The 17,868-nt window shown below is 34.7% G+C and overlaps 1 protein-coding gene across 1 annotated transcript in view; it reads left to right on the top strand.

The window, feature by feature from the left end:
- Nucleotides 1-17,868, top strand: part of Fstl5 (follistatin like 5) — a 586,654-nt gene that overhangs the window by 506,782 nt on the left and 62,004 nt on the right. The window contains exon 9 of the mRNA XM_032896952.1: nucleotides 11,310-11,459. Within this exon, the coding sequence (XP_032752843.1) occupies nucleotides 11,310-11,459 (150 nt within the window). The remainder of the gene's footprint in view (nucleotides 1-11,309; nucleotides 11,460-17,868) is intronic.

Genomic DNA, 17,868 nt, shown 5'->3' with positions numbered 1-17,868 from the left:
AACATGCACTCAATTAGAGTAAGAACAGTTACTGAAAACAGTATAGGTTGATCCATATCAATTAAATAAAAAATACAAATATAAATATATACTTCCACATAAATAAAATAATATAACATAATAAAATAATACATGAGAAAATAATATAAAATCCACAAAAGTATATGTTTTGTGCCTGTCTGCACAATTAATGTCTGTATCGAGTTTTATCCAAAAGTATGGAATGTGCTTGGCTAATTGCTTGCTTGAGTTGCTACATCAGTCCAGCAGCATGATAGTTTTTACTTGAAAATTCTTTACAATAAAACAATAATTTAAAATTATTTAGTCCAATTGTTTCTATTGTTTTACAAAATATGTGTATGAGGAGGAAATCATTACAGACAACTCTAAAGGAAGCATAATGAAACACAGAGGTCCCTCACCTTTTTTCTCTGAATTGAGGTGCATACTTTGTGACATTCAGAAACAGGGAAGACAGTGACTCATAAATTTTCAGTAGTAAGTACAACTCTCCCAACTCTATTTTTATTTTTGCCAATAGAGAAATTTCTGGGGGTGAGACAAGGCAATGCTACTCCAACCAGTGTTATTTCCCCAGCAGCCGACAAGTAGCAAGAAGGCTCATGCAACAGCCTGCAAGCTTTCAACCCAAATGCTATGTCTACCTATTTAATTAAGATCTGAGACTCTGGCCCCTTTGTTCCAACTTCTTTACATTTATTCTCTGACCACTTATGGCTGTCTAAAAGATACTCTGGAGTGAACCATGATGCTACTTAATTCAGTGTCCAAAACAAGCATGAACATTACAGAACATCTTACATGCCACATACATACTGCTACACGCCATAATACTATCATTTATTTTTCATTAACAGTTGTGTACATTTCACAACAGTGATCACCAAGACTATGCAGAAAATCCGATAACCTGTTTTTACACTGAGAGAACCTGGCCTGTGGCTTAGTTAGTATCAGCACACGTGCTTCTCTTTCTGCTGTATATGGCAGTCTTTACACATTACAGCTTACAATTTCCTTTCCATTCCAATTATTAATCTATTTTATTTATCATTTATTACTACTATTATTATTATTAATTTTCTTTTTATACACCTGTATATCATTTGTATAAAAGAAGGTTACTGCTTTATTTGAGTTAATTTTATACCCGGCCAGTTTGCTGAAGTTGATTTGTCATCTGGAGAAGTTCTCTGGTAGAATTTTTGGTGATGCTTATGTATACTATCATATCATCTGCAAATAATGATACCTTTATTTCTTCTTTACTAATTTGTATTCCCTTGATCTCTTTTTGTTGTCTTACTGTTCTACCTAGCACTTTGAGTACTATATTGAATAGATATGGGGAGAGCAGGCATCCTTGTCTTGTCCACAGTGTTAGTGGGACTGCTTCAAGTATCTTTTCATTTAATTTGATATTTGCTGATGGTTTGCAGTAAATTGCTTCTATTATTTTTAGATATGGGCCTTGAATTCCTGATCTCTCCAATACTTTTAACATGAAGGGGTGTTGTATTTTGTCAAATGTTTTTTAAACATCTAATGAGAAAATCATGTTATTTTTTTTCCTGAGTTTGTTTATATAGTGGATTATGTTAATGGATTTTCACATATTGACCCAACCTTGCATCCTGGGATAAAACCTACTTGATTGTGGTGAATGATGGTTTTGATGTGGTCTTGGATTCTTCTGTTTGCAAGAATTGTATTGAGTATTTTTGCATTAATACTCATAACTGAAATTTGTCTGAAGTTCTCCTTTTTGGTTGAGTCCAAGTGTGGTTTAGGTATCAGAGTAATTATGGCTTCATAGAATGAATTAGGTAGTGTTCCTTCTGTTTCTATTTTTTTAGAATAGTTTGAGGAATATTGGTATTCAGTCTTCTTTGAAGGTCTGGTAGAATTCTTCACCAAATCTGTCTGATACTGGGGTTTTTTGTTGTTGTTTTTATTTGTGGGGGATGTATTTAATGACTTCCATTTCCTTATAAGATATGGGCCAGTTTAGATAGCTTATGTGCTCTTGATTTAACTTTGGTATGTGGTATCTGTCTAGAAAACCATTTCACCTAGATTTTCCAGTTTTGTTGAGCTTTTGTAGTAGGATCTGATGATTTTTTTTAAATTTCATCCATTTCTATTCTTATGTTCCCTTTTCTTTTCTGATTTTGCTAATCTAGATATCTAATTTCCTCTGGGCCCTTTGATTAGTTTGGCTAGGGTTTTATCTATCTTGTTGATTCTCTCAAAGAACCAGCTTTTGGTTTTGTTGATTCTTTGTATTGTTCCCTTTGTTTGAATTTGATTGATTTCAGCCCTGAGTTTGACTATCGTGCCATCTACTCCTCTTTGGTGAGTTTTTGCTCATTTTTGTTCTAGAGCTCTCAGGTGTGCTGTTAAGTTGCTAGTGTGAGATCTCTCCAGTTTTTTTTTTTTAAATCCAGGGCATGTAGTGCTATAAATTTTCCTCTTAGCACTGCTTTCACTCTGTCCCATAAGTTTGTGTATGATGTGTTAAAACTTTCAATAAATTCCAGGAAGTCTGGAAGACTATAGTTACTTTTTATTTCTTTTCTGAGCAACTTATCATTGAGTAGTGAGTTGTTCAGTTTGCACATGTATGTGGGCTTTCTGTTGTTTTTGCTGTTATTAAAAAACAGCATTAGGATATGGTGATCTCATAGGGTACATGGGATTATTTCAATCTTCTTGTATCAGTTGAGGATTGCTTTGTGATCAATTATTTGATCAATTTTCAAGAAGGTACCGTGAAGTGCTGAGAAGAAGGTGTATTTTTTGTTTTGTTTTGTTTTAAGGTGAAATGTTCTGTAGATATCTGTTAAATCCATTTGTTCATAACCTCTATTAGTTTTACTGTGTCTGCTTAGTTTCTGTTTCAACGACCTGTCCATTGGACACTGTGGAGTGTTGAAGTCTCCCACTATTATTGTGGGGGCTTCAGTGTGTGTTTTGAGCTTTAGTAAAGTTTCTTTTCTGAATGTGGTTTTCCTTGCATTTGGGGAATAGATGTTTAGAATTGAGACTTTCTCTTGGTGGATTTTCCTTTTGACAAATATTAAGTTTTCTTCCTAATCCAACTTAATAACTTTAGATTGAAAGTCTTTTTTATTAGATATTAGGATGGCAACCCCATCTTGTTTCTTGGGACCATTTGCTTGGAAAACGTTTTACCATCCTTTTACTCTGAGATAGTGTCTCTTTGTTATTGAGATATATTTCTTGTATGCAGCAAAATCTTGTTTGTGTATCTAGTCTGTTAGCTTACGTCTTTTTATAGGGTGAGTTTAGTCTATTAATATTAAGAGATATTAAAGAAAGATGATTGTTGGTTCTTGTTATGTTTGTTTTTGTAGGTGGCTTTATGTGCAAATGGTTCTCTTCTTTTGCGTTTGTTGTGAGATGCTTAATATCTTTTCTTTCCTTTTGTGTAAGTACCCTCCTTGTGTTGAAGTTTTCTTTCTAGAATCCTCTGTAGGGCTGAATTGGTAGATAGATATTGTTTGAATTTTGTTTTGTCCTGGAATATTTTCTTTTCTTCATCTTCATTGAGAGTTTTGCTGGGTATAGTAGCCTGTGCTGGCATTTGTGTTCTCTTAGAGTCTGCATGATCTTTTATCAGGCTCTTCTGGCTTTCAAAGTCTCTGTTGAGAAGTCTGATATAATTCTGGTAGGTCTGCCTTTGTATGTTACTTGGTCCTTTTCCCTTGAAGCTTTTAATATTCTTTCTTCTGTACATTTAGTGTTTTGATATTATGTTTTCTTCAAAGGTTATAATAACTTACCCATCTACTCTTAGAATATTAGAGTCCTTTTTATCCACATCCTTCCCAGGCCTACCCTACAATACCTAATCCTTCTCACTATCCTGAAATATTAATCCATTTTAAATACAACTGTTCTTATAAACATATACACTCATTGAGAAATTACTTTGATGTTCAATGTTGCTCTGTTTCTTTGTACCTAACACCTTATGAACTCAAACTACAAGTTTCCCATCTCTTTCTCTCTTAGTTCCTTTTGATTTTCCCTAACATAAACCAAGATTTATTTTGTCTCTCATAGTATCTATCTATGGCTACAGGAGCAAATATTTCAACTTTTCTTTGAGTTTTGATTAAAGTTTTTACTACTTTAAGTATTTCTGTTTATGCATAAATGTTGCTTTGTGCTATATCAGTTCCATGCTTGTAGAAGCAGTTAAATGGAAGAAGGAATGGCGATAGGCTGGCCACAGATTGCTGTATAGTGTCATCAGAGTATGGCAGGTACTTGGCTTGGTGAACAATTAGCATACAGGAGATGGGTCAATGATGCCAGATTTTAGCTCTGGCTTTCATGATTAGTAGAAAATAAGGAGCCATCAGAACTAAAGAGAACTTAACTAAAAACTAACCCAAAAGCTAAAATATGGATTTTATGAGGTTGGAAACTAGCAAATATTTCTATCCAGATAAGTTTTATAGCTTGTGCAGCCTAGGCAGGCATAGCTAGTGTAGCAGAAAGACAGCTACATTTTCTCTTAATTAAATGTCTCAGTGTAGTTGACCACACTTATTTAGAGAAAACAAAATCTGATGCATAATTTGCACATAGTTCAATTATTTTTCTATTTTATTTTATTAAAAGATATCAAATACAGTTTTAACTCATGGAAATAGAAAAATAAACAGTAGATGAATGTGGTGCTATACCTCTTACTTTTTCTTACTTTCTTTCTTTCTTTTTGTCTCAGAGTAAAGGGAGAACATTGTATAAGAAAAGAAAGTTAGAAATTTGATTAAGCAACTTGAAAACACAATATTGCAATGAAACATGCTCTCATATTTATGCTTCAATTGACATTACAGCTTTGTAACATACCAAGCACATAGTAGCTACTCAACTAATACTGTTTAAGAATTCAATAATACTTGGTGATGTAAGCCTAATGATGAAGATCTATAACCCAAACTACTGAGGAGCCTGAGGCAGAACAACTAAAAGGCTAAAGAACTAAAATTCTTTTTATATTTCTTTCCTATAGGTCTATTTTATTATATTAATTTTTTAAAATTCACTTTACACCCCAAACACAGCGTCTCTCCCTTCTCTCTTCCCTGTCAGACCCTTATAAATCTCTCCCTGTACTGTGCACACTTCCTTAACACCCCCCCACCTTGGGTACTACCCTTCCCTTTTAAATCTAATCCCAACAGAATGAGCCACATCTTCTTCCACTGAGACCCAACCAGGGAGTACAGGCAGTGGGTAGGAGATCCAATGGAAGGGAAAGCAAACCAAGACAGTCCCTTGTCCCCTTATTAGGGTACCCACATGAGCTGCACATTTGCTTCAAATGTGTAGGGTATCTAGTCCCAGCTCTTACATGCTCCCTGGTTGGTGGCTCAGGCTCTGTGTGTCTCCGTAATCCCATGTTAGCTGACTCTGTGGGTCTTCTTGTAGTTCTTATAGTGTCCTTGTCACCTCTGACTTTCTTGCTTCTATCCCTCAGTCTTTCACACAACTCCGAGAGCACCACTTGATGTTGGCCTGTGGGTCTCTGCATCTGCCTCCATTTGCTGCTAGATGAACCCTCTCAGGAGAGAATTATGTGAGATTTCCCTCTACAAATATAGCAGATTATCATTAATAGTGTCCGGGTTTGTTCTTTCACATAGGGTAGGTCTCGAGTTAGGGCAGTCCTTGGTTGGCGGTTCCATTGATCTCTGCTCCATCTTTATCTCTGAATATCTTGTAGGCAAAACAAATTTCGAAATTTTTGTGGGTAGGTTGATGTTCTCCTCCCTCTTCTGTAAGCCCTTCGCTAATGAGAGGTGGCCACCTCAGTCTCTATGTCCCCATTTGGTAGGAATCTCAGCAAGTGTCACTCCGGGATACTTCCTTTATACACTCCTGTTCCGGGCCTTCACTTAGTTCCCAGAGTGACCCCTCCCAACCTATTTTCATTTTGACTCCTAGTCCTTTCCTGGTCTCCCCATTTGGTCACCATCTCTGTTCCCTTCCTCACTTCTTCTCCTACCCAGTTCTTGCTCTCCATCCACATCAAAATGGTGATTATTTTCTCCTGAGTGAGAATTGTCCCTTGGGATCTCTTTATTACACAGCTTCTATTGGTCTGTGGATTGTATCTTGGTGGTCCTGCACTTTATGGCTAATATCCATTTTTAAATGAGTATATGTCACTCATGTCTTTGTGGCTCTAGATTACCTCATTCAGGATGCTATTCTCAAGTTCCATCCATTTGGCTGAAAATTTATATCTTTATTTTTAATAGTTGAATGGTATTCTATTGTATAGATGTACCATATTTTCTTTATCCACTGTTTAGCTGAGGAACATCTAGATTGTTTCTAGTTTCTGGCTATTTCGAATAAAGCTGCTATGGACATAGTTGAACATGTGTCCCTGTGGTATAGTGGGGTATCTCTTGGGTATATGCCCTGGAGTTGTAAAGCTCAGCCTTAAGGTAGAACTATTGCAAGTTTTCTGAGAATCCACCAAGTTCACTTCCAAAGTGGCTGTATAAATTTATACTCCTACCGGTAATTGAAGAGGATTCACCTTACTTCCCATCCTCGATACCATGTGCAATCACCTGAGGTTTTGACCTTAGCCCTTCTGATGGCAGTAACATAGAATCCCATGCTTATTTTTATTTCCATTTCCCTGATGAGTAAAGATGCTGTATATTTCATAAGTGCTTCTCAGACATTTGAGTCATGGCTGCCATCTTCCCAGTGTCAGATCTAAAATTTTAAGTTTTCTCTTGACTTTGAAAGACTGTCTTTTAGAGAAGGTAAAACATCAAGACTAAATATGATAAGCATAGAGGAGACAGTTAAATGTAGGAGGCATTTAAGTCCTTCTGCTCACAGACAAGCACTAAAGAAGTGAGACATGTTAAACACATAGGGTTGTCTATTCAGAGAGAGAGAGAGAGAGAGAGAGAGAGAGAGAGAGAGAGAGAGAGGGAAGAGATGTATAACCTCTTTTCCACCTAGAATGGAAACAGTCATGGTTAATAGCCTGGAGACCTTTGTGCTATCTGTGTGGCCACACTACACCGAGTCTCTGCTTGTTTGTGTCAGTTAAACATTAGTGCTATCCTCGCCCAGACCCTGCCATTAACTTGGGTATTTTGAACTTTTTAAAAAGTTAGTCTATAAAATCAATCTTTATAGATGATGTAGTTCATACTTTATGAAGAGTTTTGGTATAATCATATCATAAGCTTTGTTGTGCATTTGGAGTTGAGATAATTATCACCAGCAAACTTTTCCCAAATTATGTTGTGTGTAAAAAAGCTATAAGTAAAACACTTTGGGCCAGACTCAGAAATTCGAACCACATCAGAGTCATGTTGAACTGACTTACATTATCTTATTGCCTGTGGATCCTTGTTCTGTTGGCTTAGTCACTGCAGAGTCAATGCACTTAGGAAAAGAAAGTAGCATTCTAGAAAGTTCTACATGGTTTGAGTAAAATATGATGAATATTTGGAGGGAAGAAGCAGATAGATCCAATTAGGTCATTCATAGTTTCATGTTTATCTTTGAGAAGGAAATGCATTATAGATGCTGCTGAAAGCAGAAGACTGTGGGCAACTATCCTGATTGGAGAGAGAGAGACAAGAAGGACAAGTAATTCAGTTGATATAGTACTTGGCTTGTGAGGATGATGCCCTAGATTCAATCTTCAACAAAGGTGACAGGCACAGTGGCTCATGCATATACTGGCAGAAGGTAGAGGAAGGAAGAATAGAGGTTCAAAACCATCTTTGGCTATATAGTGAGTTCAAGGTTAACTTTGGTTATATGAGATCTTGTCTCAAATTAAGGGAAAGGAATGAAGCAAAGAGGAGAAGGAAGGAAGGAAGGAAGAAGGAAGGAAGGAAGGAAGGAAGGAAGGAAGGAAGGAAGGAAGGAAGGAAGGAAGGAAGGAAAGGAGGGAGGGAAGGAAAAAGGAAGGAAAGGATGAAGTACCTGGGAAGGTAGACCACTGGCAGGAACCTTTTGAGTGATAGAAACATGGGAGTATTTAATGCAAATGAAAACAATGTCTTTTCCAAGGGTAGTGATGCAAGGTTTGCTAAAGTTAGGAATATGAAGATAGGAGTGAAGTTGGCAAAGTAGGCATTTGAGACCAAATCATTGTGATGGGTAATTAGTATAAAAAATACAATGATAAATTCACAAGCTAAGACAAGTGGATGTAATTTCCTCTTTGAGTTATTAAGGTTCAGAAAAGGAGGCACCAATAACAGTATTAAACCACAAAATTAAGCTTCTACCAATGCTTGCATAAATCTTGCAGACTTTTAATGTTTTGGCATAACATAATAGATATACATGAAATATAGAATTTAATTTGAAATTGACTCAACCAGAATAAGTTCTAATTTTGAACAGAATTGTCTTTTTCTTCCCAACTCTTATTCTATTAGCATATATTATCTTAATGTTATTTTTATTGTTGGCATTTTTGTCTTTTCCCATTAAATGTTTAATACATGTGAATAATATTTCTCTATAATTGCCAACCACAAATATAAGTATTAATACATATAATCTGAAAAAGAATAATGCTTCTATTAAATGGGCTCTAACAGCCTTTAATCAGGAAAAATGACATCAAGCAAAGTAAATGAAATCCAAGGTGTCTGTGTGGAAGCTTCTAATGGCTCTGTAAAAATGATTGCAAGTGTGGCCAGGGGTGTCTTTTGGGAATGGCATACAAATAGAAAATCATTCCCAGCTGAGCAGTTTATTTTCCTGTTGAATCTTTCTGAAGCAGACAACACGTTGGAAATTGCTTCTGGTGTGGCAGTTGTTTGGCTGACAGCTACACGTCAGGTTATTCACACTCGCGTTACTTCTACAGATTTAGTGGGGCGATTTTACACAAGAGCAACGCATTTGTAAACAATTTCCCTATATCCAGGGCCTTTCATCAGACATCACCTCAGGTTCACCATCCCTCCCAGCACATTGCACCTCTATAAATATTTTACCTGGTGTTTATTTTTTAGAAACAAAAACAAAGCAAGGCAGAGCAAAACAAAAACCCAGGGGCTTGTCAATGACATTCAGTACAGTTCTGAAGAAAAGTTACTCAGGTGTCTCGTGGGAACTGATGAGTGAAATTTCAAAATTACACTCTGTTTTAAAGAGGGTCTGCCTCCAGGTTTGCATGACATCCATAACCTGCCACAACACTCTCTACAGTCCCAATGCTAAAGAGCAATTTTGCTACAAGTTATTAAGCAAAGTTCATTTCCTAACCCAGTGGTGTTTATATCATTCAACACTGACTGCCTGGATTTCAGTTTATTTGCAAGTTTTTTTTTTTTTTTTTTGTGAAAAATGGGATGCTTTAAACAACAGGATACTGGAATGTCACCCAACATCACAAGCTGAACTGATTTGAAATGGTGGATGCCCTAGGTCCTCCTTGAGTCACTGATATTACAAAACGTAACAACCTTATTACAAAGTGCTTTGGAATATCCACTATATTCCAAACTGTAAGACAAACATGAAAACTATGTAGCTACCCAGCTATGTTATATTATTAGGTATTAAATATAACCATGAATATCTACTGTCACTGTTATGGTGATGTTATCATTGGTTTTGCTAAATCTTTTAAACATGGATATTAATTGGAGAATCCAGAGCACAATGCTTCATGTGAATTAGAGAAGAAATCATGTACATTAAAGCAGTTTTGGATTTGATTGTGTGCAACTGGTATGCAAAAAGATACAATGAAAGAAAATAGACATTAGTTAACAATTGGTCAGAGGCAAAGAATAATCCATGTAAATTTCTCCAGTGGTCATTCAACAGCTTGTTGTTAAGTGTGTGCATTCACAACTGCAGTGTGATGAGGCAGTTTCTTGAATTTCTTTTGGTCAGGTTGGTGTGTGTGTGTGTGTGTGTGTGTGTGTGTGTGTGTGTGTGTACTTATTTATTTTTGGGGGGATGTCCTAACCATAGGACTGGGTTTATCTCTGACTCTTTTGCCTGTCTCTGATACCATTTTGCTCCCATTGGTTTGCCTTGTCCAGCCTTGATAGGAGATCTTTAACCTTTTCATTGATTTGTCCTGCTTTACTGTCATCTCTTGGAGGCCTGCTATTTTCTGAAATAGAAAGAGAGGGAGAATAGATCTAGGGAAAAGAAGAGGTATGAGGAGGCTATGAGGGAGAGGAAATTGTGGTTGGGATGTATTGAATGAAAGAAGGCTATATTTTCAATGGCTCAAATAGAATAAAAAGAAGAGAGATAGAAACTGTAGTTTTTGCTTGATGATTTTTTTCTATTGAAAACTCTTTACAGTAGAAGGTATTGGGAGAAAATTATATTTATTATGTTCTTCTTAAACTGTTGAGTTAATAAACAAGAGGTAAAAAATGAAAATGGTTTGGATTTAATCAGAAAAATCAGTAACTGAGTATCAGGCACAAAGGGTACCCCATTTCTTCCACAAAATACAGGCCTACTTGAATTGGTCCAAAATTGAGTAAAGGCTCAGCTGAAGCTGGACAATAGAAGGATTTCTGGCAGCTAGATAAAAGCCAGCATTCCTCAGAAATTGTGAACAGGTTCCTGTATGCCAAAAGAAGTAAAGCCCTTTCCTTTGTCTTTGGCAGGGACTCATTACTCTATTGGCATATACCTGCCATGTCTTTCAGCTTATTAAAATCCATGCTAGCTTCCAAGCTCCCTCATCCCCTAATCACTCATACCGATTAATGTATTTCACAGGTGTCCCACATCCCAGATACCCCTTATTCATTCACTGTATAATAGAATTTTCCTGTCTCGGTTTTTCTTTCTTGCTATTCTCTACAATTCTCTTTCCCTAGGATAGCCATGTCCAGTCTGTTTTTCTTTCTCCTCTGGACTCTTCTACATGCACCTGGATGCTTACTCTCTGTTCTCTACAATATAAACATTCTCACTATTCATGGGAAGTTGTCTCAGGGGATTGTCTGCTTGTTTGTTGGTTGGTGCTTCCTCCTCCTTCACTCACTCTGGGCACCTGGAGTCACATTATAGGGTCTCATTTCTGTTATTTTTTGATGTAATAAATTCAATTTGCTTTTCATTCCATTAACCAATCCTTTTTATTTATACATTTTATATTCGATGTTGCGTATCCTCAATTACCAAACATTAATTTTACTGAGGATACTTCCATTATCATGTTATGATTTAGGATGTAAATTTTTTCTCTGCTTCCTAAAATGCAGGATGAAGTCTGTCCCAAAGATGAAGAGGATGAAGTGCAGAGATGTGTTTGGGCTTCTGCTGTTAATGTCAAAGACAAGTTCATTTATGTTGCTCAGCCAACTTTGGATAGAATCTTGATTGTTGATGTGCAGTCCCAAAAAGTTGTTCAGGTATGATGATGGGTATTTATGAAAACTAAATTTAAATATATATTTGCTTCAGTCTTAGAGTATCTAGCCCTTAAGTTGTTTACTGACATTTAATTTTCATTACAAACATGGTTCATAACAATAGTAATCTTCACCAAACTGTTTCACAAGTTTGTAAATACTATTAGATGACTATTAATCATACAACAGGCCTGTAGGTTAATGACACAAGAGACAGTGTTTAATAGACCCTGCCACGATGATGGATTCGCAACATATTAACTTTGTCTCTAGTAGGAACAAGCATGTTTGACTCCTTACTTCTAATAATACTTCCAATACTATGCTGAGAACCTGTTTGTCAAAATTCAAAAGTAAAATAGCATACAGATGGTTTGGCGTCTTGGGTATCTGTCTCCATAATTTGGACCTGGACAGTTAAGATCATTGGCCTCAGTACAGAAAAATAAAGAAGCTTAATCCTGCATTGTAAGATACATATTACTCTTAAATGGGGAGAACAACTATACACACTTTAGAGTTACATTGAAGGTAAAATAAGTTCTTGCATGTATAGCATTCAGAGCAGAGCATTATAAATGAAGAGCACATATATCTATCACCTATTTACCCTAAGATTCCCTTAGACACAGTAATGCCCAGCTGTCCTTTGATTCTTGTATGCATAGATAACTTTTAAAGACCATATTGTTATGAAACTAACACAAACATCTTAATTCCTATCTAAAGGAACAAAAATAGCTAAGAAATGCAAAAATAAATAATTCAGCTATTAACAATTTCACATGAATCCATCCATTCATCCATCCATCCATCCATCCATCCATCCATCCATCCATCCATCCATCCAATCATCCATCTACTCAGTCATCTTCTCATGCTATAATTATAGATTAATAGTTACTGTGATATATGTTGGCTATAGATAAATGAATGGCATTGATTCTAATGCGAAATTCTGGTGCTTGTCAGAGTCTAAGTTCTGATCTGACACTGATTCTAATGGTTCAGTTTCTGCTGTGAAAATGAATAATAAAATCTTGAATAAAATTGTGAGCAGGTATTCAACTATAAAATTCTAAGGTTTCCAGGCTTACACATTTATCATGGGGATCCAATTTAATTCTCCCTTACATACTGTGAGAACAAATAGCCTGAATGTTACAGTTCATTTGCATATGATTTGGAGGCTGCTGAATTTTGACAAGGGTAGTTTTATTTTGATTTACTCTGAGATAGGTCAGTGTAAATTAGAGGCATTTGGTCTGAAATGATCAGGTCTCCTTGCCAGAATTTTAAAATTAGATGTATGATCTGAGACTAATCAAGCTGGTCTTTAAATTCAATTTTAAATAGAGACTGACACTTACTGAATATATATTTCCTACTAGATATTCAAAAGTGGGAAAAGCCAGTATCACTTATTATTCATAGAATTTTGTCCTCAGACAATGATGTCAAATTAAAAATTAATAGAAGTAATGGATAATAAAATGGCCAAATGCTATGCAATTACCACATAAATCATATTATTTTTAAGTCTTTGTTATAGCTACAAAATACTAGGAAATCATAAGATCTCATGCAATTTGAAATCAAAGAAGTACATTCAGATACAACTATGACTCTAGTGGGATTTTTAGCCTCAAGTTTGAAACCTAGAATAAAGAATTGTGTGTAATTCCAATGGAAATCTCTTTATGATATTAAAATGATTATATCTTCATTACCCCATCAGAACACATCCTCCATATATATATATGTGTGTGTGTGTGTGTGTGTGTGTGTGTGTGTGTGTGTATGTATGTATGTATGTATACATATCACCATATCTATTGCCAGATTTTTGATCTTATATGAATAGAAATGCATAATATGTATTATTTGATTCCGGCTCCTGGTTCTTATAGTTTTTAGTGCATCTGAGTTTTATTTTCACGTAGAATGTGCTTGCATTATTATTTATCTATAAGAAATTTAGTAGGTTAATGATTCATGATTATGGAGTCTATATTTGTATTTTTATCTATGTAAAATCAAGCATAACAGCAAAACATGCAATTAAGGCATTCTGTAGTCTTCTGTAGGCACAGATATGCAGAGACATATCAGTGGACATGTCTAACTCATAATTTTGATTTTTTCACATAAAGAAATCATCTAGAATGAAGTAAAAAACCATAATGGGCCTTGCGGTAAACTATATCTAGACATGAATCACAGTGTCATTGTACATGTGCTCAGTGTTAGAAATAATATATGTTAAGCAACTTATTTTCAAGCACACACACACACAAACACACACAAACACATGTAGTCATACAGAGGTTTGAACAGGTATAATATTGTACCTCAAAATATAGGCACCTAACATTGTCATTCTTAAAAATGAAGACTAAATATACTCTGTAGTGTAATATTAATGATTATATGACAATAAATTTAACAAGTAATTAAAATTATATATAGATAATTATCTTAACTGTTTGAAGTTAATGAATAATAAAAACACTTTCAAATTTGATTACTACAAATATTATCACTAGCTACATATTTGTGTTCTATTTTGGTTACATAGGGAAACTGAATTACATAGATATGTATGAAATTGCATGTACATGATCATATATGCAAATATATATTTATACATATTTCAAGTGTATATATATAGTTATACATATGTACATATATTCATTATATGAGGTGAAATTTTAAAAGCAACATTGTTTTAAATTTGTGTATGTTTTTAATTTTAATAGTCAAATTTTGAAAACATCATATTATTTAAAAATTTTAAAATAGCATATGATAGTATTAATTGTTGATTTCCAAAAAAAACATATTTTAAAATTTCTAATAAGCACTAGTAATAACATTGTTAGCAAAATTAGAAAAACAATTTCCTTAGTGGTGTTCTTTCTCATAATTCTACATATGAATGGATACTTTTAAAAACTGAGTATAAGTACTTTTGAATGTCACAACAATGTTTATACTATAATCACCTTTGAAACTGAAAATCCTAAACTAAAACCTAAAATTAAATCAGATTAGAATATATACTTAAGCAATGCTAAATAACAGTTTATATAAAGACAACCAAATTTTAGTCATTTCTTTTGAAAAAGCAGTTCTGAATTAATAATAATTCAGTACAATATTCAATATCAAGGCAAAGCCAGCTATGGAAGGCAGATGACTCATTGCACGGAGAAAGTGAGATGAAGAGAGCCTTGTGCACAGATACACAATAGACACAAGGGAAGTTGCATGCCTGAAAGATTGAATAGGAGACAATCTTTTGGGTAATATTCAGATCCACTGGTAAAGCTGTAATAGCACAGCCTAGTTTTGCTTCTTTGTTTTTCATTTTGCAGAAATATTTATTTTCCCACAAAAATAAACTATAATTTAAATTGAGACTGAAATTGCTTACATTGGGAGTGAGAAAAAATTACTTAAGCATTAAATTTCAAATGCAAATGAGCAAAGTAATGAGTATACATGTAATATATTAAAATTTAAGTCTTAAAGGGATATGCTTTCTGTTTAAGGTTGAGTTGTATTAGCTTTTAATGATGGATGGAAAGCAGCTAAACAATACTTAAATATTATGGTTGGGTTAACTTGGTGAAGGCCCTTACTGATAACCCTAAGTTTAATCATCAAACAACACATGGTGGAAGGACAGAGTATACTCTAAAAATTTTTCTCTGGTATCCACACATGAGACACAGCATGTGTGTATCCATACACATACACACAACACAACACACAGATTAAATAAGAGAATTAAATTTTCTGTAAGCTATTGTTTGCCATTGAAAAGTATAACACTTAAAAGACTGAACGTAAGACAAGCATAATGGTTGAGAGTTATAAAGTTAAAAAAACATCCCCCCTTCAAAAAACAAACAGAAAAACAAAAAATAAAAGGATGAAAGACATATAGATATAATCTAAGGGTTCTGAGAGGCATCAGAATTCTTACAGATATATTGAATGAAAACTCCAAAAGCAAAAGAGGTAGAAATAAAGTGTTAGGACATTAGAGAAATAATGAATGGGTCGACATTTTTCTACTCATTGAAAACTGCCAATACACATCCCCAGGGGTTAATTAGCCTCCAAGATAAAGTTCAAAGTAGCCAGCAGCATAAGGTCTTATGCAATTCTGAATAGTTCTTAGAAGTAGAAATAAAAATAACAAGGGTCCCTCAACTTGTCAGTTAACAAGAATGAATCAAAGTGAAATGAAAGTATTAAACCTATTAAAGGAAAACAAAGACAGGACCCCTGCAGGACAAGCATGGAGACTTGAATTTGAATATCCAGCATCCACATAAAATAAGTACATTGAACATAGCCAGTGTTGAGAGATGATGTGTGGAGAGAGGTATATACTAGAAGCTCCTTAGTCTAACTTGGCTAAATGGCAAGTTTCATGTTTAATAACAGAGATTATCTGATAAGAATGAGACAAGCAGGGTGGTAGAGAAAAATACTCAAGGTTTTCGTCTGGCCATTGTATCCATGTACGTATATATGCCCACAAACATGTGTGTGCTCTCACATATACCAATGCACATGCACACAATAAAATCTTGAATAAAATAATTAATCTGTAAAAATATATGAAAGGATATAAATGAAGGAACGAAGAAGGAAGAATCTATCCACCAAGAAATCTAGAAAACAAAACAAGATAAAGGAAAACTGTCTTCTACACGTCAGAAAAAATGTAAGGCCTTCTTAGATACGCAAAAGTCCATACTGGTCATTATTCCTGGTGTTAACCTTCAGAATTTCACTGAGAGTACTGGTATAATGAGGACACAATCATTTGACAAAGTGAATATGGGAAGATTTCAATATAGGTAAATTTATGAGCATTAAGAAGAACTAGTGATTGTAGCCTTGCGAAGTTTAGTGTTCTACATTATTTGAAACAATATAAATGAAAGGATTATGAATTTAAAAGCCATTGTACTTTAAAGCTAGTAAATCAGCATCTCTTTCTAAATGTACATGATGTTTTTATTTCATTTCAGAGAATAAGAGAAATTAAAATATTTAATCAGTGACTCTTAACCACAAAGAAATTGAACACAAAATTTGTAAGGAACAAAAGGGAAAAACTTAAATAAAAATTGTCAAGAAATGTCAAAAAATAGAAACTATAATTAAGCCTTTGAAGAGATTAGCAGCGTTCAAACAACCTTACATAAATAGTCAAGGAAGGAGAAAAACTTAGATTACTAAAATTGTCTGATAATGAATCATTTAAAAATGTAAAGCAGTTTAATTGGCATAAAACTAAAGGGCAGAACACTAAAATAAGGAAGTAAAAGATCTGTATAAGCAAAGATGTAATATATTACCAAAAGTAATTAAAGAAACAAATGAAAACATAGCTAATGGCCACAATTTAGAAGATATCATATTGCATAGATGTCAATCCCAACCATAGTAATCTATGGACTCAAAACAATATCTAAGAATGAATAGGTAAGAGAAATGAAAAATGTCATTGTATTACACCCTTCAGAGCCTAATGAGTTATAGTAAAGATAACAGGCAAGTAGATCAATGGATTAGAATTGAAGACCTAGAAAGGAACCCACACATGTATGGTCACTTAATCTTTGACCAAGGAACTAAAACCATCCAGTGGAAAAAAAACAGCATTTTCAACAAATGGTGCTGGTTCAACTGGAGGTCAGCATGGAAAGGAATGCAAATCAATCCATTCTTATCTCCTTATACTAACTCTAGTCTAAGTGGATCAAGGTCTTCCACATAAAACCAGATACATTGAAACTAAAAAAAGAGAAAGTGGGAAAGAGCCTCAAACATATGGGCACAATGAAAATTTCCTGAACAAAACACCAATGACTTATTCTCTAAGATAAAAAATTGACAAATGGGACCTCATAAAATTATAAAGCTTCTCAAAGGCAAAGGGCACTGTCAATAGCACAAAACAGCAACCAAAAGATTGGGAAAGGATCTTTACCAAGCCTACATCCAATAGAGGGCTGTTGTATGTAACTAACATATACAAAGAACTCAAGAAGTTTGACTCCAGAGAACCTAATAACCATATAAAAAGTGTAATACAAATCTAAACAAAGAATTACCAAATGAGGGATATCGAATGGCTGAGAAGCACCTAAAGAAATGTTCAACATCCTTAACTCATCAGAGAAATGCAAATCAAAACAATGCTGAGATTCCACCTAAAATTAGTCACCAGTCAGAATGGCCAAGATAAAAACTCATGTGACAACAGATGGTGGCAAGGATGTGGAGAAAGAGGAACACTCTTCCATTGTTGGTGGGATTGCAAGCTGGCACAACCAGTCTGGAAATCAGTCTAGAGATTCCTCAGAAAATTGGACATAATAAT

Source organism: Rattus rattus, chromosome 3 (assembly GCF_011064425.1).
Source record: "Rattus rattus isolate New Zealand chromosome 3, Rrattus_CSIRO_v1, whole genome shotgun sequence".
Lineage (NCBI taxonomy): Eukaryota > Metazoa > Chordata > Mammalia > Rodentia > Muridae > Rattus > Rattus rattus.
This window is presented reverse-complemented; position numbering and strand designations above follow the sequence as displayed.